General features: G+C 37.3%; 1 protein-coding gene across 2 annotated transcripts in view; it reads left to right on the forward strand.

The window, feature by feature from the left end:
* LOC110442658 (short/branched chain specific acyl-CoA dehydrogenase, mitochondrial-like) overlaps positions 1 to 19,353 on the forward strand; it is a 23,058-nt gene extending 3,705 nt beyond the window's left edge. For both annotated transcript variants that reach the window (XM_021486363.1, XM_021486364.1), the window contains exons 2-11: positions 592 to 793; positions 1,692 to 1,792; positions 2,273 to 2,479; positions 6,078 to 6,248; positions 11,015 to 11,140; positions 11,720 to 11,812; positions 13,500 to 13,589; positions 14,136 to 14,273; positions 14,533 to 14,632; positions 18,501 to 19,353. In XM_021486363.1, coding sequence (XP_021342038.1) covers positions 592 to 793; positions 1,692 to 1,792; positions 2,273 to 2,479; positions 6,078 to 6,248; positions 11,015 to 11,140; positions 11,720 to 11,812; positions 13,500 to 13,589; positions 14,136 to 14,273; positions 14,533 to 14,632; positions 18,501 to 18,580 — 1,308 coding nt within the window. In that variant the 3' untranslated portion in view covers positions 18,581 to 19,353. The remainder of the gene's footprint in view (positions 1 to 591; positions 794 to 1,691; positions 1,793 to 2,272; positions 2,480 to 6,077; positions 6,249 to 11,014; positions 11,141 to 11,719; positions 11,813 to 13,499; positions 13,590 to 14,135; positions 14,274 to 14,532; positions 14,633 to 18,500) is intronic.
* Positions 19,354 to 22,085: the final 2,732 nt, after the last annotated feature.

The raw sequence follows: 22,085 nt of genomic DNA on the forward strand, positions 1-22,085 counted from the left end.
AGATAGTTTTCCTTAGCCAGTCATTACCATACATACTTAATTAGTATTGACATGAAGTCCTGTAAGATAGTTTTCCTTAGCCAGTCATTACCATACATACTTAATTAGTATTGACATGAAGTCCTGTTTAGATAGTTTTCCTTAGCCAGTCATAATACCATACATACTTAATTAGTATTGACATGAAGTCCTGTTTAGATAGTTTTCCTTAGCCAGTCATTACCATGTACATACTAAATTAGTATTGACATGAAGTCCTGTAAGATAGTTTTCCTTAGCCAGTCATTACCATGTACATACTTAATTTAGTATTGACATGAAGTCCTGTAATATAGTTTTCCTTAGCCAGTCATTACCATACATACTTAATTAGTATTGACATGAAGTCCTGCTAAGATAATTTTCCGTACCCAGTCGCTACCATACATAATCTTTTTGATTGATGACAAACCAATTAACAGAAGGCCAGCTGCTGAAGAGGTATTATCAGTGTCAGTGAAGACATGTTCTTTAATCTTCTTGTTGATTATTGTGAAGTCCCTGTTATACTTTTTAAATTAACTACAATAGTTTGCATTATTCCACATGCAGACCCTTCGGAGTCTTTGTCACACCCTCAGGAAGACACCACAGCTTTTATCTGCTGCAAGGGTAAGAAAATGTCTGAGAGCTCAACAATTCAACTCTTCATGCACATCACTGACACCAGAATTCAAACATGGCCAGGATATAGGGGAAATCAGGCCACCTGTTGACCTCCTGACTGCAGAGGAAACCATGATGAAAGAATCAGGTGAGCTTAATTAGGTATTTCAAACAAGGCTTTCATTGTTATCTAGTAATAAAATACTGTAATTACAGGATCTGGAGTGATATCAAACAATTAATGAATAGCTTTAACCAACACATTCTTGGTCTTCTGCTATACCTTTTCATAAATATTTGTTTCAGATAAAAGTAAATAAATAAAATTCAAATTCAAATTAAATAACTGGTACTTGACTTGACATCAAGGAAAAGGCTTCGAAATATTTTCATGTGATTTTCTGTAATAGTAGAAAGAATATGTACTGTATCTCTAGTGCAGGTAATTGTAAAGCATACTAGAGGTAAATTACCATTGAATGAAATTGTTACATGCATCAACAAATATTAACATTCACTTTATTCAGCCCTTACATAAATCTCCCAACCATTAATGGCGTAATAAACGAATGACAGCAAGACATTTCACAGGTGAATATTTTCTCATCTGAAACTGTATTGGTATTTCTGTTACATTGTTAGAGTAATCCAAGACCAGTCATGATGTGACATCAAATCCAAACTGAGACAGAAGTTTCCAAATGGTGTCTGTTTGTCACCTGACGGAACTAAACCACAAAAACATGACAGTGTTGAATGTTCCAACAAAAATGGCTTTTCCTCTATCTGGTAAAACAGGTTGTTTAGAATGTTAATGTTTTGAGAAAAACAAAAACCAATATTTACTGTTTTGAACTGAAGTATAAGGGTTTAAAGTAATAACTCTTTTTATAATTTATGATGATGTGCAACACAGATCTGTTCAACATATTCTCCAACAGCTGCTACCAGATGGAAAGGTTTGAACAGAACTGTGATACGTCATACATGTACCATCATAAAATGTATTTCAGTCCTTAAATTTAGAAATGGATTTTATCTTCCAGTGGCAAAAGTAGCACGAGAGGTCATCCAGCCTCTAGTAAGGAAGATGGATGCAGAGAGCCAGATGGACAAATCTGTTATAGAGGCTTTATTTAAAAATGGGGTAAATTTTGAAATAACTTGTTTTCAGCTTTGATTTGCACATATTATTGTCATTATTAAAGCAAAAAATATAAATTCAAACTGTTATAAATTTGTGATTTTAAGATTGTTGGGTATGTAGCAGTATTTAGTGACAGAAGTCTGATAGTGATGAATATGTTATCCTTCTACCACATTTTAAGAACCTGCTTTGCTCAATAGGATATTTTCATAAGTTTCACATCCAGGATGTTTTTAAACATATTGTTAAAATCTGTACCTTTATACATTACACTGATGTACACAATGTTGATGAGTGATCAGTTACTTACGGTAAGTGCATTGATTGGTTTCTAAAGATAAATACTTCTGAATGGTTACTTGTGATAACCATAAAATCATTTTGATTAATAACCGATATTGGCTCTGATTGGTTAATTCTAGAAATCCCTTCTAAGTCATTGATGATTTTAAATCATTGATGATAATTGCTGTTTGTCAGTTGATGGGTGTAGAGATTCCCTCAGAGTATGGTGGTACCAACGGGTCTTTCTTCATGGCCAATCTGGTTATAGAGGAACTGGCTAAAGTGGACGCATCGGTCAGCGTTATGTGTGACGTACATAATACCCTCATCAACTCCCTCCTTCTCAAGCTTGGCACCTCTGAGCAGAAGGATAAATACCTTCCTCGTCTTGCCACAGACATGGTAAGTAGGTCTGGCTGTTGCCTTCATATGAAAAAAATCATTTCTTGCTCATACTACCAGCCTACCATTTTCTTCAATTACAATGTGTTTACAAAGACATATTTACAAGAATTTCACATATCCTTTGGTATATATCTTGAAAATTACATACATGTTCATGCATGCAAACTGGTAGCCTCAGAATAACAGCATACTGTCATCTGAAGTCCTGTAAATGATCTTTATACAAAACATTCTTGCAATATTATTTTACATGTACAGGTATGTTAACTTAGACTTTGTCTTTCCCAATTTCCCAATCCAATACATTTTCCCATAAAAAGCCAAAAACCTTTTGGAGACAGTTTACTTGTTTTTCTGTGATACATGTGTGGTATTATATTGTTATGCCCCCACTATTTTAAGGTGCATTGCATCCCATTCTAATCCAGTGTCATTGCTCTAGAGACTTTGTTTCTTGATGGGTTTTGATCAAACTTTATGCAAAGATCAAGTAAAAGAATAACTTGAATGAGTTCCTGTTTCAGAGTTTCATGTCAAAGCTGTAGTAACCATTTCTTTTATAGGAATTTTCAACAATGACACTGTGTATGAGAGCAACAGCTGTCATATCTAAGTAAATCTTACAGACATTTTATAGATTTTATCCAAGACTCAAAGATGTCAGACAGGAATGAGTAATAAGCAATAAATATGCAATAGAAATTTGTCCACTTTGTACAAAAACTTTCTTACCCTATTCAACAGGTTTTTTAGGTCACCTGAGACAAAGTCTCAAGTGACCTATTGCGATCGCCTTTTGTCCGTCGTCGTCCGTCGTCCGTCAACCGTCATACGTCCGTAAACAATTTACATTTTTGACTTCTTCTCCAAAACCCCTGAACCAATGCAATTTCAATGAAATTTTGCAGAAACCTTCCATGGCCAAAGGTCAACAAAAGTAGTTGCCGGTTTGGTCTCCGGCCCCCAGGGGCCTGAGGGGCGCGGCCAAAAATGGTCAAAATGACTAAAATTTCAAAAATCTTCTTCTCAAGACCCAGGTATGGTAGAATCAAATACTCTTCATAGATGGAAGGGTCTTAAGGTGCTTTACCAAAATTGTGAATTTCTTGACCCTTGGGTATCACGTTTCCCCCTGGGGAGGGGGTAAACTTTACTATAGTTTATATAGGGAAATCACATTTTGGACCAACATTTGTTTAATTTCCATTGGAAGTAATTAAATTTAGGTTAGCATTATCAGTATTGGGTAGCAGTTTGATGGTATGCACATATGAGCCCTGACTGACCCCCCGGGGCTAATGGGAGGGGCCAAAAAGGGTTGAATTGACTGGAATTTCAAAAATCTTCTTCTCAAGACCCAGATATGTTAGAATCAAACACTCTTCATAGATGGAAGGGTCTTAAGGTGCTCTACCAAAATTGTGAATTTTATGACCCTGGGGTCTTACGTTTACCCCTGGGGAGGGGCTAACTTTAATATAGTTTATATAGGGAAATCACATTTGGACCAACATTTGTTTAATTTTCATTGGAAGTAATTAGGGCCCCGTATCGGAGATACGGGTGCCCTATAGTAATCACTCTGTCTGTCTGTCTGTCCGTCCACAAATTTTGTTCCTGGCTGATAACTTTGGTATTTATTGACCGATGTACATGAAACTTGGTCAAGATGTTCAGTTCACAAAAATACACATTGAGGTAAAAAGTCAAGGTCAAAGGTCAGGGTCATTTGGTTCAAATGTCAAGGTCAAATTTTGCATCTTTTCACTGATGAACATTTTGTTATGACACGATGGAGCAAAGTTGATCAGAATTAAACAAGGAGTCAACCTGACCAAATGTCAAGGTCATTGGGTCAAAGGTCAAGGTTAAATTTTGTATCTTTTCACTGGTGAACATTTTGGTATGACACTTTGAAGCAATGATGCTCAGAATTAAACAAGGAGTCAATCGACCAAAGGTCAAAGTCATCAGGTTAGGGGTCAAGGTCAAATTTTGTAGCCTTTCACTAATGAGCATTTTATTTTATGACATGAAGCAAAAGTGTTTGAAATTAAACAAAGAGACACCGAGGTAAAAAGTTTAGGTCAAAGGTTAAGGTCATTAGATTCAAAGGTCAAGGTTCAATTTTGTATCTTTTCGCTGGTGAACATTTTGTTATGACATGATGAAGCAAAGTTGATCAGAATTAAACAAGGTGTCAACCTGACCAAATGTCAAGGTCATTGGGTCAAAGGTCAAGGTTAAATTTTGTATCTTTTCACTGGTGAACATTTTGGTATGACACTTTGAAGCAATGTTTCTCAGAATTAAGCAAGGAGTCAATTGACCATAGGTTAAGGTCACTGTGTCAAAGGTCATGGTCAAATTTTGTATCTTTTCCCTGATGAACATTTTGTTATGACTTTATGAAGCAAAGTTGGTCGGAATTTAACAAAGAGTCAACTGACTTAAAGTCAAGGTCACTCGGTCAAAGGTCAAGGTAAAATTTAGTATTTTTTTGCTGGTGAATATATCATTATGACACTTTGAAGCAATGTTTGTGGGAATTAAACAACGCGTCATTCTTGATGATTATGGGGGATATATTGCCACAAAACGGGGCCTTTACTGACCTGTCAGTGTTCTAGTTCATTTGGGTTAGCATTATCAGTATTGGGTAGCAGTTTGATGGTATGCACATATGAGCCCTGACTGACACCACAGGGCTATTGGGTGGGGCCAAAAAGGGTTGAATTGACTGGAATTTCAAAAATCTTGAGAACTTCTCAAGACCCAGATATGTTAGAATAAAACACTCTTCAAAGATGGAAGGGTCTTAAGGTGCTCTACCAAAATTGTGAATTTTATGACCCTGGGGTCTCACGTTTACCCCTGGGGAGGGGGTAACTTTACTATAGTTTATATAGGGAAATCACATTTGGACCAACATTTGTTTAATTTTCATTGGAAGTAATTCATTTGGGTTAGCATTATCAGTATTGGATAGCAGTTTGATTTGATGGTATGCACACTGACTGACCCCCAGGGCTGATGGGTGGGGCCAAAAAGGGTTTAATTGACTGAAATTTCAAAAAAAATCTTCTCAAAGACCCAGATATGGTAGGATCAAACACTCTTCATAGATGGAAGGGTCTTAAGGTTTATGACCCTAGGGTCTCACGTTTACCCCCTTGGGAATGAGGGGGGGCAAAAATATTTATTATGGTTTATAATGGCAAATGATACTTTGAATATTACATGGTAATAACTTGATTGAAATTATAACCTTGAGTTGACAGTTTGATACTTTGAAAATTTTGAGCCAGCCCTGCCCCCAAGGGCTGTAGGGTGGGGCCCAAAGGAGTCAGTGTGCTAAAATTTCTTCATTTTTCTTGTTTAGAATCAGAGGTGCTAGTTTCAAATACTTTGTAGTCTTAAATTTGTATGCTAGATATTGAATAAGGTGGTTTTATTGTTATTTGTCACTTTGAATAATATTTTTGTACATGTTAAAACAAAATCAACTCTCTGTATAAATATATCAGGTGACCGTTAAGGCCCATGGGCCTCTTGTTTTATAGGCAGTAAGTAACTTTCATATAAACATTTATAGGTTGGGAGTTTCTGCTTGTCCGAGACAGAATCTGGATCTGATGCATTTGCCTTGAAAATGTCTGCCTTGAAACAAGGAGACTTCTATCTTCTGAATGGAACCAAAATCTGGATCACTAATGCTGAACATGCTGGCATGTTTTTAGTCATGGCAAATGCTAACCCTACATCTGTAAGTGTATTGGTACTTTAGTACATGAGAAAAAGTGTATTGATATTTATATATAGATATATGCAATAACTCACGGGATATGCAATTACAACAGCATATTTTATATAAGTAACTTCTGTTTGTTTATGTAATTTTAGTCACCCCTGTGGGAACCCCAGTGGGAACTATTAATTTTGGTTTCAGTCCCAGATTTTGACCTTGTCTTGGGCTGTTAAGTGTGTGCTTCTGTCGGAATATACCAGGCGCTAATTACAAGCTCTTTGATAACTCAGATATTGATTTCCTTTTTAAACAGGAATAGAATAAAACTTAAAGGCATTCCAAATTTCACACGGGAATTACAAACAACCTAAAGATGTTCCGAGTATGAATCAGGCACCTTTGAGGCTCCCGAAGGGTAAATTGTCATATTATAAATTGCTATTGATTGATTTAGATATTTTATGTCTGACCAATGACTACCGTAAATATTAGCGTATAGTGCACAATTTTTTAAGGAAAGATGAAGTGTCAAGAAAGGGGTGTACACGATACTTGAGAACAATCCAAAACCAGTCCTTGGTCGCGACCATTTATGATAAAAAAAAAAATGAGGATTTTCGGAAAGGTTTTGAAATATGCTCAGCAATAAACGGCTAAATTTCGTTGAATAACCCCTGATTGCATTGCCAATTTAACAATTACGAAAAGTTGCAAGTTTAAGTCATATATATACGATAGAATCGGATAAATAAACTCGAGTAAAGTAGGCCCAACTTTTCAGGACGTTACATTGTGAATTGATAAAAAAAACACGTATCGGGAAACATAACGAAGAATTGTATCACTCTGGGGTTAAAATGTCGATCTTGGGTAAAAATCATGCTGAACTCTTCAATCTTGACAGTAGGAATGTGTCAAAATGACATTGGTAAAGTGGCGAAGTTAGCCTGTTTGTGAAACGCAAAGAGTCTACTGTAGGTTGTGTGATACTATAACGGCAGGAATTTACAAGTCGACATCAATGCGAATTGAACCGATAATGATAAAAGTTTGAGTTTGAAAGCCATATACATTCCGATCTTTTCTTTTGAAAGGAGAATTGCTGAAACACAATTGTTTGGTGTTCTTCACGTCTCGCGATTTGGCTGTTGGCGGTCCTCATCTGACCTGTTTGAGTGACTGCCTTTAAGCGTAAGGAGGCAGTACCCAAATCGGATCAGAATCCAAATTAGATCACTTTTTGGTGACTTCAGAGTGTTCTATAAATATCTCGAGTGAGCCCCGAGTGCTAATTTCGTTTGTAAGAACACCATCGATATTCTTCCTTTGATACAACCATAAATGAATATAATTCCTCCTCAAATTTTTCAATGATTTAATAAAATGATGGTTTGGTGATCCAATTTGGGTACTGTCACTTACACACTCTGTCGATATCAATGACCGATTCAGTCGGATTTGCAGACGATCAGAAAACTACCTGGAAAAGTGTATTTCGTGACCAAAAAAAATTAAGATTTATCCGTATATAAGATTGAATCTTTTCTGAAACTTATTGTTGTGAAACAACATCGTTATATGTACATCATCATAAGCACAGACATGGCTAAATAGCACAACTTCATAATATGAATACTTTCCAATAACACAGTACACAGTATATAGAAAAGACTGCACACCAAACACAAAAGGACAAAGCCACGGTGGAGTACTTCTCACAAACAAATACATCTCACAACAATATTAGAAACAGATAACAAATCCATTTTGGCCAACATCAGAATGTCAAATTCACACAACTTCATAGTAGGTGCATACTACACACCACTGTCAGACAAAGGACATTCACGTACAGAATTCGAAACATCCCTGAACAGAATAGGAAAACAGGACAACACAATAACATTTATTAGCGGAGACTTCAACCTCCCACACAAAGATTGGTCAAACAACACGACAAGGCAAACCAGACACATCCCTACATCAACGCCTACTAGACATCATCGACGACAATAAAAACAAGAAACAAGAAATAGTCCCACCGATAGGCAAGGCAGATCACAGCATCATATATACAGGAGCAGACATTAGACTACAAAAAACACGCAAACCACCTAGGAACATTAACCTATATAACAAAGTAAACTGGGACAACATCAGGAAAGACCTCACTAATCTAAATAACAACTTTCAGGACCTAGAACATCAAAACACAGAAGACGTTTGGGTAAAACAACACTCCATACATCTACAGAAAAAAACATTCCAATAAAATCACTAACATACAAACACAGATTACCCTGGAGGAACAACTCACTTCGCCGCCTCACAAACAAGTCTAAACGCATCCACCACAAATCAAGGACAAACCACAAACTTATCCACACATACAAAACAGTTAAAGCTGAAGTGCAAAAACAAACCTGCGACGCGTACCTACAATACAATGAGAAGATAATTACAGACCTACCAATGGGAGAACCTGAAGACCCCAGCACAAGGAACAAGTACACCCCTAAAAAACTCTTCTCGATCATCAAAACCACAAAAGAAGAAATACAGACATCATAGCACTACGTAAAAACGACCACCTCACAACAGACCCAGAAACAAAGGCAAACATAATAAATGAACAGTTCCAAGAAGCCTTCACATCAGAACAAAACACAACAATACCTGACAAAGGAATATCGCCCCATCCACCCATGCCAGATATACACATAACATGCCAAGAAGTCGACAAACTACTAAATAACATTAACCCACACAAAGCAACAGGCCCAGACCATATACACGGCAGAATACCGAAGGAACTTATGGAGTGCCTCAAGGAATCTGTTTGGGACCAGCCGTCTTCCTCATATACATCAAAGACTTCCTGAATACATATCACACAGTACTGTGCAGACGATAGCATACTATAATAAACCTGCAACATAACTAACACTCACTGCTTTTAACCTGTTTTTATCCTATAGCAAATAACAAAACAATATAAAAAAAATACCACTGTACATAACAACGCACTACAGCACAAGACAAAAATATTAACGGAGGAAGGTATAGATGAAGATGAAGATATTCCATTTTCCTTTTCTGCCTATGCCAGGTGACTGTGTCAGCGCGCAGATCTCCCCGTATTCGACGTGTCAGTCAACACTAACGTTATATTTGCGACATGCCTTCTTATTAATTCCATGTGTTGGCATGGCTACCTGAACAGTGTGTATTTATTTACACATGGTCATTGTTTTGATTGACAGGTGGAAATATATCAGTAAAATCTTGGTCAATGATTTTTCAGAAAATTATCATATAGAATGATAGGGTGACTTTCATGTCATTCTGACATATTTCTAGTTTATTGTTCATGGTGACAATTTTTTCTGTTATATATGTTATGATATGTAAGTTTTCATGTTCCTGTCTTGATAAAGGGGCAGGTCGCCCTGAACATTTGACAAATTTCTTTGTCTGCACTGTCGTTATTACTTCTTTGCCCATATATTTATTTATAATATGAATACCATGTTATGCAGTGTCATAAAGCAATCACATAAATTATGTTTATGTTAGTGTTGTTCCGTTGATCGATTATAATCGGAAAGGCAACCGATTCCTGACAATCAATTATGAGATGTCAACATTGATGATTGTTCTTTCATTTTAACTAAGAGAGAACTGGAGTTCTATGTCATTTTATTCTTAACTATATCTTCTTGCCAATCATGTTATTTAAACATAATAAATTGCAAAAAATATAAATGATAACTGTTCATTAATAAATTTATTGATTGTTATGTTGAAATGGTATGATAAAAAATAAAGATACAAAACTATGCTGAGTTAAGCTAGTATAAAATCAAAATGGTGGCGAACTCTGCTATGGAGGAAATAGGCCTAAGGATTATGTAACGGTAGGCTAACCGATTAATTATCGAAAATGAATCGGTTGACACTAACTGATTATATCTGATCATCGATGTTGAAATCTCAACCGATTCCCAACACTAGTTAATGTAACGTGTGTAATATCACTCTGGAAATGATGTCACAATCGAATAGGAACAATCAATGTGAAGCCACGTCATTGTGAAGCGGACGCAATTTTCATCGTTTCAGAGGCGATCAAGTGTAAAATATTCGCCAGAGGCTCGCAAACATGAAAAATCCGAAACTTGTATCATAAATCTAATATGAATGGAAACTAATGACAGATCCACTATAGATAGATATATACAGTATATATGAAAGTTTCACTGTTACACACATTGTCGAAACGATAAGAAAACATATCAGGATAAGTAGATGTTTCATGGCTAGATACGTATACATGCATCAATGATAAGATATTTCATACATCACTCCAACAATAAGCATATGTTTTAGGATAAGATAAATGGTCCCTGTGTTAGGTAAGTTTTTCAGGGTTTAACACATTGTTCAAATGATAAGTAAATGTTTAATAGCCTACCATCTACCAGCAAGTCAAAAACTCTGGCTAAAGTCAAGGATATAAAGACCCATCTTTTTACGTCTGCATTTAGGCTCTTTCGCGCAGACGTCATGCACACACCACCCTATATATCTTTATATTTGTATGCACATGGTGATAAATGTCTTTTTACCTGATGTAAAATGCTGATTTGTATGCCTTTTTTGATCTATTGTATTTATAACTGCCATTGTAGGAATACAATTATTTGTGCCTTAGAGTAATTTTGCAAATTAGATAGGGAACTTTACAAATATATGTATGTATATTATCATAATTTTTACTTTAGGGTTACAAAGGAATCACAACTTTCCTGGTAGACAGAGACACCCAGGGACTGTCTATCGGAAAGAAAGAGGACAAGCTTGGAATACGAGCTTCAAGTACATGTCCTGTACATTTTGATAATGTCAAGGTAAGTATGATATTACAGAATCTTTTACATGTAGCACAGCTTAATCCAACAACTGTTCTATGTGAGAAATATAATTGAAACAAAGTCATATGTAGATATAAACTTCAGCTTTCTTACAATGTTTATAAAAGATCAGGACTTTCAGTTGACCCGTAACGTTTACCATTATCAGAAGCCAAATATTAAACATTTTCTCTTGTGTTTACAAGGGTTAAAACACATGAGATAGACTGATCCTTTCAAACACAGGAGTCCAGCTCATTTTGGAGAGTCAAAAAGATTCTCTGAATTAAGTTTTTACTGAAAACATTGAAATCTTGACACAATTGTATTCAAGTTGCTGTGTACAAAGTTATATATCTTGTAACTTTTCATTGTTAATAGACAAAGGTAGTATGATTAAAAATTGAAATTCAACACCCAACTCCATTGGCAACTTTTGTCAGATCTCATAATTTTACGGATCAAGCCAAGATAATGAGGTGTTAAATACTACATTTTGTTAGAATTTGTTTTGTCTCTTTCTACACAGGTTCCTATTTTCACAATTCAATTCTTTTCTATCATTTGCTGTTTCAGGTCCCTGCCACCAATGTGTTGGGAGAAGTTGGACATGGTTATAAATATGCCATTGACATTCTCAATGAAGGGCGTATAGGAATTGGATCACAGGTATGTCCTATGGCTTAATGTTCACTAGCAAAGTGTAATCAAAACAAGAGGCCCAGAAGGCCTGAATCGCTCAATTGGATCAATATGTCCTGCAATGGTATATATGGCTATGGGGTAGGGATCTGAACCGTTTAAAAATAATGTCTAGGGAAAGAAGTTCCAAGGGGTAGGGCCAGACCCCTTGGTAAATTATATTACCATGACTGTATTTATATGTCTATGCCTATCAAATGTATATATGGTTATCGGATGGGGATCTCAACCGTTTCAAAGTTATGGCCCAGAAGTTAAGTCCCTAGCGGTGGGGCCAGACCCAAGAGTCAATACTAATACCACACCCTTGGTTTATACCAAGTGACTTCCTTTGCCCAAGGATGATCTAGACAAAATTTGGTTAAAATCCCTCTATTTGTACAGAATGAGAAGAACTTTAAATGTTTTACCTAAATTTCCTTTATTAGGGCCAAGCCCCTCTGCCCCAAGGGGGCCGCATTCTCCATTTATTCAAAATTAAGTCCCCTTTACCCAAGGATGCTCTACACTGAATGTGGTCCCAATTCCTCTATTCAAACAGCAAGGAGAAGGATTTTAAACGTTTTCACCTATGTTCCCCCTTATAGGCCCCGCCCCTCTGCCACAAAGGGGAGCCATACCCTTCGTTTAATAAAAGTGACTTCCTCTTGCCCAAGGATGTTCTAGAACAAATTTGGTTAAAATCACTATATTTGTACAAAATGAGAAGGACTTTATGTGCTTTATCTAAATTTCCTCTATTAGGGCCAAGCCCCTTTGCCCCCGGGGGCCACATCCTCCATTTGTTCAAAATTAAGTCCCTTTTACCCAAGGATGCACTACACCAAATTTGGTTAAAATCCTTCCATTCATACAAAAGGAGAAGGGTTTTAAACATTTTCCCCTATGTTTGCCTTAAGGGCCCAACCCCTCTGCCCCCAGGGAGGCCACATCCTCCATTATCAAAACTCAGTCCTCTTTGCCAAAGGATGCTTTACGCTATATTTAGATTGAATTTCTTCATTCATACAAAAGAAGAAGAATTTTAAACATTTTAACTGTTCTCTCTAATGAGCCCATCCCTCTGCCTCAGGGGGATCCATACCCTCAGTTTATACAAAATTGAATTCCCCTTGCCCAAGGATGTTTTAGACAAAATTTGGTAAAAATACCTCCATTTGTACAGAAGTAGTAGAATTTTAAAGATTTACATCAATTTCTCTATTTATTTCCCCCTCTGCCCCTAGTTGACCACATCCTCAATTTATACAAAATTGAGTCCACTTTACTCCAAATTTGGTGTAGAGCATCTTTGCTCTACACCAAATTTTGAGGGCCTTTGATCCCCATAAATCACTTTTTACCATATCATATACATGTACCATTGTCAAACCATACCATATACAGAGTTATTGCCCTTCATTCAACTCGCTTTGTCCAGGCCACATAGATCTCATATACTCTCATCTACAATCACTGAACTCTGATCTCGTGCCCCTCTTTTCAGAGTTATGGCCCTTTGTACATTTGAGACTGAATGCTTGCAATACTTCGCCATATTGTAATCAGTTTGTTTTAAGGACAGAAAAAAATGAAATTGGAGAGATTGCTTTGGAATGTTTATTAAGTATATCTGCTTCATTAGATGTGTCCCATTTTGCTTTTATATCTGCAGATGTTAGGATTAGCTGAAGGTTGCTTCAATGCAACTATACCATACACACAGGAGAGAAAGCAGTTTGGCAAACGTATCTGGGATTTTCAGGTATATCAAGACATTTTTTACAGTCGTCAAAACATTATTATTTTGTTTTACATTTGTTACACAATTCGGTTATAATCTGAAGAATTGAGTCAAAGAAGATCACAGATGTCATGAAGGTATATATTTTGAACTAAACTTGTCAAGTTCTTTTTCAGTGTTTGATGTCAAGTTCAAAATCTTATCCAACAGACAATGTCTCTTTTTACACCTGTGACAGACCTATCTCATGTTTTACCCAGAGACATTTCTGTGACAGTTTGGAGTGGTATATATATTTATCAGTTTTTGTACAGATAAAAAAAAACTCTTGAGAAATGGTATTTTGATACTGTGCAAATGTGAGAAAATAATCTGTCATTAGTTATTCTGTGCAGGATGTCAACTTTTCTGTTGAGATTTTCTATCCCTGAGTTCGAAATTTTAGATTTAAAAGAATTTTCAGAGTATATGTTTTTAATCAATTTCATCAGATAGTAATGATGTGCTGTTTGGACAAAGGGTACAAAAACAATGTGATTACATATATTTGTTTTGTATTAAACACAGGCCATGCAGCATCAAATAGCTCACGTTGCCACTCAGATTGAGGCTTGTCGGCTGCTCATTTACAATGCTGCTCGGAAGAAAGAAGCGGGTGAACCGTTCATCAAGGAGGCAGCTATGGCAAAGTACTATGCATCTGAGGTATACTCTACATCATGTGAATCAGTGGTACATACTTGCCAACTTGTTTAAATTACCATTTGGGGGATTATGCATGCTTTACATGTATATACCCCCTAGAGACAAAATAACCCTTTACTATGACATATTTTGAGTTGTTAAATCATTTAACAATAATTGTTAAAACTTTTAGAAATAATATCAGGTATGTTTACAGACTGACTTAATTTGTCTTGATAATCTGACATGATAACTTCAGTGTTTTTATTTGAACATACAGGTTGCAGCATTGACAACCACAAAATGTCTGGAGTGGATGGGAGGTGTGGGCTACACCAAGGACTACCCTATAGAGAAGTACTACAGAGACTGTAAAATAGGTGAGAGGTCTTTTATAGTTTTTTCTGTAATAGGTATGTAGCTTGCGGGCAGTCAGCCATCCAACTACTGACCATGCTTGATGTTGTTGAAGTAGTGAGCGGGTCCCTGGGTTATACCACATCGCTGGAAAAGCTAGTGTCAGTAAGTCGGTATTGTACTGATAACATAGAAGTAAATTGGGGAAATGCAAGTAAAAAATCTAAACAAGAGGCCCAGAGGGCCTGTATCGCTCACCTGAATATAATTAAAGTAATTGGTATAAAGTAAAGATATAGCACTCCATGGTAGGTGATGTTAGTACATATGAAATTTCAGAAAGATCCATCCAGTCCTTGAGATATAGAGAACAAACAGAGCCCCACCCTATGCCCCTACGGTGGTCATACCCACCAATTATACAAAATTGAGTCACCGTCACCCAAGGATGCTCCACACTAAATACGGATAAAATCCCTTAATCCTGATGGTCGGAGAAGGATTTTAAAGGTTTTACCTCTATTTTTCCTATTGGGCCCCGCCCCTCAGCCCCCAGGGGGCCCAGACCCACCATTTATACAAAATTGGTTCCCTTTCACCCAATGATGCTTCAGACCAAATATGGACAAATCCTTCCATTCCTACAGAAGAAGAAGGATTTTAAAGAATTATTTGCTATATTTCCCCTATTTTGCCCCGCCCCTCAGCCCCCAGGGGGCCCAGACCCACCATTTATACAAAATTGGTTCCCTTTCACCCAATGATGCTTCAGACCAAATATGGACAAATCCTTCCATTCCTTCAGAAGAAGAAGGATTTTAAAGAATGATTTGCTATATTTCCCCTAATTGGCCCCGCCCCTCAGCCCCCAGGGAGGCCAGACCCACCATTTATACAAAATTGGTTCCCTTTCACCCAATGATGCTTCAGACCAAATATGGACAAATCCTTCCATTCCTACAGAAGAAGAAGGATTTTAAAGAATAAGTTGCTATATTTCCCCTAATTGGCCCCGCCCCTCAGCCCCCAGGGGGGCCAGACCCACCATTTATACAAACTTTGTTAGCCTTCCCCCAAGGTTGCTTCTGACCAAATATGGACCAAATCCTTTCATTCCTACAGAAGAAGAAGGATTTTAAAGAATAATTTGCTATATTTCCCCTATTTGGCCCCGCCCCTCAGCCCCCAGGGGGGCCAGACCCACCATTTATACAAACTTTGTTCGCCTTCCCCAAAGGTTGCTTCTGACCAAATATGGACCAAATCCTTTCATTCCTACAGAAGAAGAAGGATTTTAAAGAATAATTTGCTATGTTTCTCCTATTGGGCCCCGCCCCTCAGGCCGCTCCCCTCAGGCCCCTCCCCTTAGGCCTCTCCCCTCAGGCCCTTGGTGAGCCAGACCCATGGTTTATACAAAATTGGTTCCCGACTACCCAATGATGCTCCTCACCAAACATGGACCAAATCCTTTCATGCCTACAGAAGAAGAATGATTTTAAAGAATAATTTGCAATGTTTCTCCTATTGGGCCCCGCCCCTCAGCCCCCAGGGGGGCCAGACCCACCATTTATACAAACTTTTTTAGCCTTCCCCCAAGGTTGCTTCATTTCAAATATGGACCAAAGCCTTTTATTCCTACAGAAGAAGAATGATTTTAAAGAATAATTTGCAATGTTTCTCCTATTGGGTCCTGCCCCTCAGGCCCATGGTGAGCCAGACCCATGGTTTTTACAAAATTGGCTTCCGACTACCCAAGGATCCTCCTGACCAAATATGGACCAAAGCCTTTTATTCCTACAGAAGAAGAATGATTTTAAAGAATAATTTGCTATGTTTCTCCTATTGGGTCCTGCCCCTCAGGCCCCTTGTGAGCCAGACCCATGGTTTATACAAAATTGGTTTCCGACTACCCAAGGATGCTCCTCACAAAATATGGACCAAATCCTTTCATTCCTACAGAAGAAGAAGGATTTTAAAGAATCATTTGCTACATTTCCCCTATTGGGCCCCGCCCCTCAGGCCCCTGGGGGGCCAGATCCACGGTTTATACAAAATTGGTTCCCTTTCACCCAAGGATGCTTCAGACCAAATATGGAACAAATCCTTCCATTCCTCCAGAAGAAGGATTTTAAAGAATCATTTGCTACATTTCCCCTATTGGGCCCCGCCCCTCAGGCCCCTGGGGGGACAGACCCACCATTTATACAAAATTGGTTCTTCTTCACCCAAGGATGCTCCACACCAAATTTTGTTAAAATCTGCTCAGTGGTTCATGACTAGTAGTGTAAAGTTGACAGACGACGGACGCTGCGGTATGGCATAAGCTCACCTAGGCCTTGGTCCTTCGGACCAGGTGAGCTAAAAACTAAAAATTTACAATAAATTTTGGATCTTTTATACAAGAATTTTTGTCTCCTCAACCTGATACTGTCTACCAGGAAATTTTCGCCACAATTTAATTTTCGTCTTTTTTGCCCTTTGCAATGAGGGCAAGTTTGTTGTGTCTCCCCTTTGAATAAAGGGAGACATATTGGAATTTATCTTGATGAAATTTGCAGTATAACAGCATCACAGATGATGTGCAATGTAGTATCATTAGGTCACTGTGGCCAAAGGACAAAGATAAAAATGTCTGATTATTTCAAACATTTAAAGGTGTAGGTCAAGGTGAAACTTTTAAACCGTTGAAGGGGAGACATACGTTTTTGTTCACAAAAACAAATCTCTAGTCAAAAGAGGGAATATCTTATATAGTTATTACTTTTTATGGGCGTCAATTAATACTGGGAAAACATGGATTTTACCATGGAAGGCTGAATATTTGACAAAAGTTTCCTGGTATACATTAATATATGGTAGTTATATATCCATTATATCAGCCTGTAGTATCGTTCTCCTAGTCAGCATATTACAGCTGCTACATGTTATAGCAGAATGTCTTTAACTATCTTTGAGGAACACTTTCATATTTTGGTCAGGTTATGAGGTGATAAATCCAGTTGAGCACATGTAAATAGAATAGATGGATTAATATACTGGTGCAGCCATCTTTGATTACTATACTGGTGCAGCCATCTTTGATTAATATACTGGTGCAGTCATCTTTGATTAATATACTGGTGCAGCCATCTTTGATTACTATACTGGTGCAGCCATCTTTGATTTATATACTGGTGCAGCCATCTTTGATTAATATACTGGTGCAACCATCTTTGATTAATATACTGGTGCAGCCATCTTTGTTTAATATACTGGTGCAGCCATCTTTGATTAATACGCTGGTGCAGTCATCTTTGATTAATATACTGGTGCAGCCATCTTTGGTTAATATACTGGTGCAGCCATCTTTGATTAATACACTGGTGCAGTCATCTTTGATTAATATACTGGTGCAGCCATCTTTGGTTAATATACTGGTGCAGCCATCTTTGATTAATATACTGGTGCAGCCATCTATTCTAGATATGTGTGCTCAACTGGAGTTATTACCTAAAACCTGACCAAAATACAAATAGAACTGTTCCTTATCATTATAGCATATTGCATTGAATAGTGGATACCAATTTAATGTTCATACAAATGTAACATTAATGTGTGTTCGGCTCAATACATTTTTCATAAAATCTTGGCTAACGTCTTCTGCTGGTGAGATCACATGTGTGTCTCAGTCGTGGAAAATGTGCATACATAAGTCCATATGTGTGTAGAAATTTGTCACACTCTATGGTAAGGTTATGAGATGATAACTCCATTTTATGGGAGCAATGGTTATTAAGGATGTCGGTGAAGACTAATTGTATTTCTATATATGTAATAGTATATATGTATATGATATTGCTGTTATTAATGTTATATACTGTAATGGTACTGTTTCCTGTTTTTGTATTGTAGGAGCTATTTATGAAGGGACATCCAATATTCAACTAAACACTATTGCCAAGTGTATAGATTCGGAAGGCATTAAACCGTGAACATAGCCAGTTTACATCATTGTTGATTCTGCCAAAACAACCAGAATAGGATGTTTGCAATATTTGGTGAAGATTTAAACAACTGAAGTATTTACAAGTGTGTGTTTTTCCTAACTTCAGAAGCTGCAAAAAGATTTCAGTCTATCATCAGTACCAAGGAATACTTTATAAGCTTTACTAACAAATTCAACCATCTGTCCTTGGTATAATCTCTCTGCAACTCCTGTTCCTTCTTTTAGAACAGAAACCAATGACCTTGTTACTCTGATCTGACGAACAGAAAGGCTCAGATCAGTGATTGTGGTCACTTGAAAAACAAGTGATATTTTGGTGGTTGTACCCTTGAACAGAGACCTGCTACTTTTGTGTTCTGATGTCAGAGAGCCTCAGACCGGCAAGTTTTTTTGTCTTTGTCTGATCCTTTGAAAAAGAAAAGTTACTTTTGTGAATGGCCAGTAACTTCTTACCAGTACTGGTCCCTCTGGATGTTTGATTTTTTATACGCCCGTCGAAATTTGACGGGGGTATTATAGTATAGCGTCTCCGTCTGTCCGGTTAAAGTTTGGGTATATTTCTTCAGTGGTGTACAGTTCAGTCGGATCATGTGTTATTGTCCTAATATTTGGCATGGATGTTCATATGGGGTCTAACAAGGACAATATGGATTTAATTGGGGAAAATAATTCCTATTTTCATATGCCCGTCAAATTTGACAGAAGTATTATGGTATGGGGTTGTCCGTCCATCCGGCGTAAACTTTTGTTTGTCTGGCACTCTCCTCCTACATTTTTTGACCATCTCTTTGAAACTTGGTATACATTATAATCATGATATGAAGTTGTGTCTCCCTTAAAAGAATTTTGATTTAACAATTTTTCCAAAAGTTATTGCCCTTTGTTCATTTCAGTATTTGATTTTTTGTCCGGAGATATCCTCCTACATTGTGTGACGGATTTCTTCGAAACTTGGTAGGCTAAATAATCATGATATGTTGTTAGCTCACCTGACCGAAGGGCAAGTGAGCTTCTGCTATGGTGCGGCGTCTGTCGTCCGTCAGTCCGGCGCCACCTTTTTACTTAAACAACTTCTTTTCAGTAACCAAAAGGCCTAGGATGATGATATTTGGCCAGTAGCATCCTGGAATCAAGGGCTAACAAGTTTGTTCAAACAAATGACCTTTACCTATTTTCAAGGTCACATGGGTCAAATATGTTTAAAATCTTTGAACGACTTCTTGTGAAGAACCAAGAGGCCTAGGGTGATGATATTTGGCCATTAACATGCTGGGATGAAGGGCTACCAAGTTTGTTCAAAGAAATGACCTTCTCCCATTTCCAAGGTCACAGGGGTCAAATATGTTTAAAACCTTTAAAACAACTTCTTCTCAATAACCAAACAGCCTTGGATGATGATATTTGGCCAGTAGCATCCTGGAATCAAGGGCTACCAAGTTTGTTCAAATGAATGACCTTCATCTATTTTCAAGGTCACAGGGGTCAAATATGTTAAAATCTTTGAACGACTTCTTGTGAAGAATGAAGAGGCCTAGGGTGATGATATTTGGCCAGTGACATGCTTGGATGAAGAGCTACCAAGTTTGTTCAAACAAATGACCTTCACCTATTTTCAAGTTCACAGGGGTCAAATATGTTAAAATCTTTGAACGACTTCTTTTGAAGAACCAAGAGGCCTAGGGGGATGATATTTGGCCAGTGACATGCTTGGATGAAGAGCTACCAAGTTTGTTCAAACAAATGACCTTTACCTATTTTCAAGGTCACATGGGTCAAATATGTTTAAAATCTTTGAACGGCTTCTTCTGAATAACCAAAAGGCCTAGGGTGATGATATTTGGCCAATAACATGCTGAAATGAAGGGCTACCAAGTTTTTTCAAACAAATGACCTTCACCCATTTTCAAGGTCACAGGGGTCAAATATGTATAAAACCTTTAAACAACTTCTTCTGAATACCCAAGAGGGAAAGGATAATGTTATTTGGCTAGTAACATGCTGGGATGAAGGGTTACCAAGTTTGTTCAAACAAATGACCTTCACCCATTTTCAAGGTCACAGGGGTCAAATATGTTTAAAACATTTAAACGACCTCCTCTCAATAAGCAAAAGGCTAAGGGTGATGATATTTGCCCATTAACATGCTGGGATTAAGGAGTAATAGTTTTTTTCAAATGAATGACCTTTGCCCATATGCAAGGTCACAGTGGTCAATATATGTTTAAATCTTTAAATGTCTTGTTCTGTATTTTAAACCAAAAGGTCCAGGGTAATGATATTTTGCCAGAAGTATGCTTGGTTGGACGACTGTAAACTCTGTTCAACCTTATGTCCTTGTTAGACATTCAAGGTCACAGTCGTCTGAGTCAAACACTGATATTCTGTCTGTAGCTGTATTTTAGTCCACTTTAAAGATTATTTGTGAGATTAATACCAGGTGAGCGATTCAGGCCCATTGGGCCTCTTGTTGTGTTTCCTTGAAAAGAATTCAGTTTTGGTCAAGCACATCTGGACACCTCAACATGCACATGTCAAATATTCCTGAGGTCAGCCTCAGATCAAAACCTTTTGTGTTTTTTCAGGCTCTTCTGTTTGAAACGGTTGAACTGGGTGTGCCCAAGGGGCTATGGTGTTATTCCCACATAGGAAATTCAAAAACTTTTTAAAACATTTTGATTGGTGCTTATACACATTTTATAAAGAAGTACCCATAAAATGTTTCTAGAAAAGATCATAATATTTATGTGCATTGTACATATACAAAGTGGTTTATATTTAAATAAGAAAAATGTTTCATGTTAAAGAAAAAAGAGGTGAATATAAAGTTTATTTTCTTGAATTGGTCAATATTAAAATGTTAATTAACATCTTATTGACTTGATGACAGCTTAATTCAAAAGTTATAAAACATAAAGCCAACATTTAAAGGGGCATCACGGTGAAGTAACTTTATTTTTCGTCTTTTTTTCAAATACTACATAAACATATCAAGTGAGACTCCTTATGGAAAATAACGATCGGATTTGGCTGAAATAGATTCATAAAAATGATTAAATCTAAGAAAATCATCGGTATTTCTGCCTGTCTGACAATGTTTCGTTCAGGGATTTCCCTCTACTAGCGCATGCGCATAACACACCATTTCTTTGTAAACAAAATGACTGGCCGTGTGAAGTAAGCGAAAGAAAAGTGTTGTAGTGTGTCAGCTACGAAACGAAAAGTTGCAAAATGGTCAAAAGATAGCGCAAGGAGTACGTTACGGAATCATTATTGCAGGTGGGCAGTATTCAAAGGAGAAAATAACTGCCTTAGCAGTTAGCACGGTGCATGTATTCTTTCGGATAGCCGGTTAAGCTGAAATGGAATCGACAGAAATGCTAGCGCTGTTTATGTTATGAATAAATATCTAAAACTATTAAGCTTGCTAGTATCTTTGTCTGAGTTTGAACACAGATGAACTTAGTTTAATATGTTAATGGGCATTTATCGGA

Source organism: Mizuhopecten yessoensis, unplaced genomic scaffold (genome assembly GCF_002113885.1).
Source record: "Mizuhopecten yessoensis strain PY_sf001 unplaced genomic scaffold, ASM211388v2 scaffold716287, whole genome shotgun sequence".
Taxonomy (NCBI): Eukaryota; Metazoa; Mollusca; class Bivalvia; order Pectinida; family Pectinidae; genus Mizuhopecten; species Mizuhopecten yessoensis.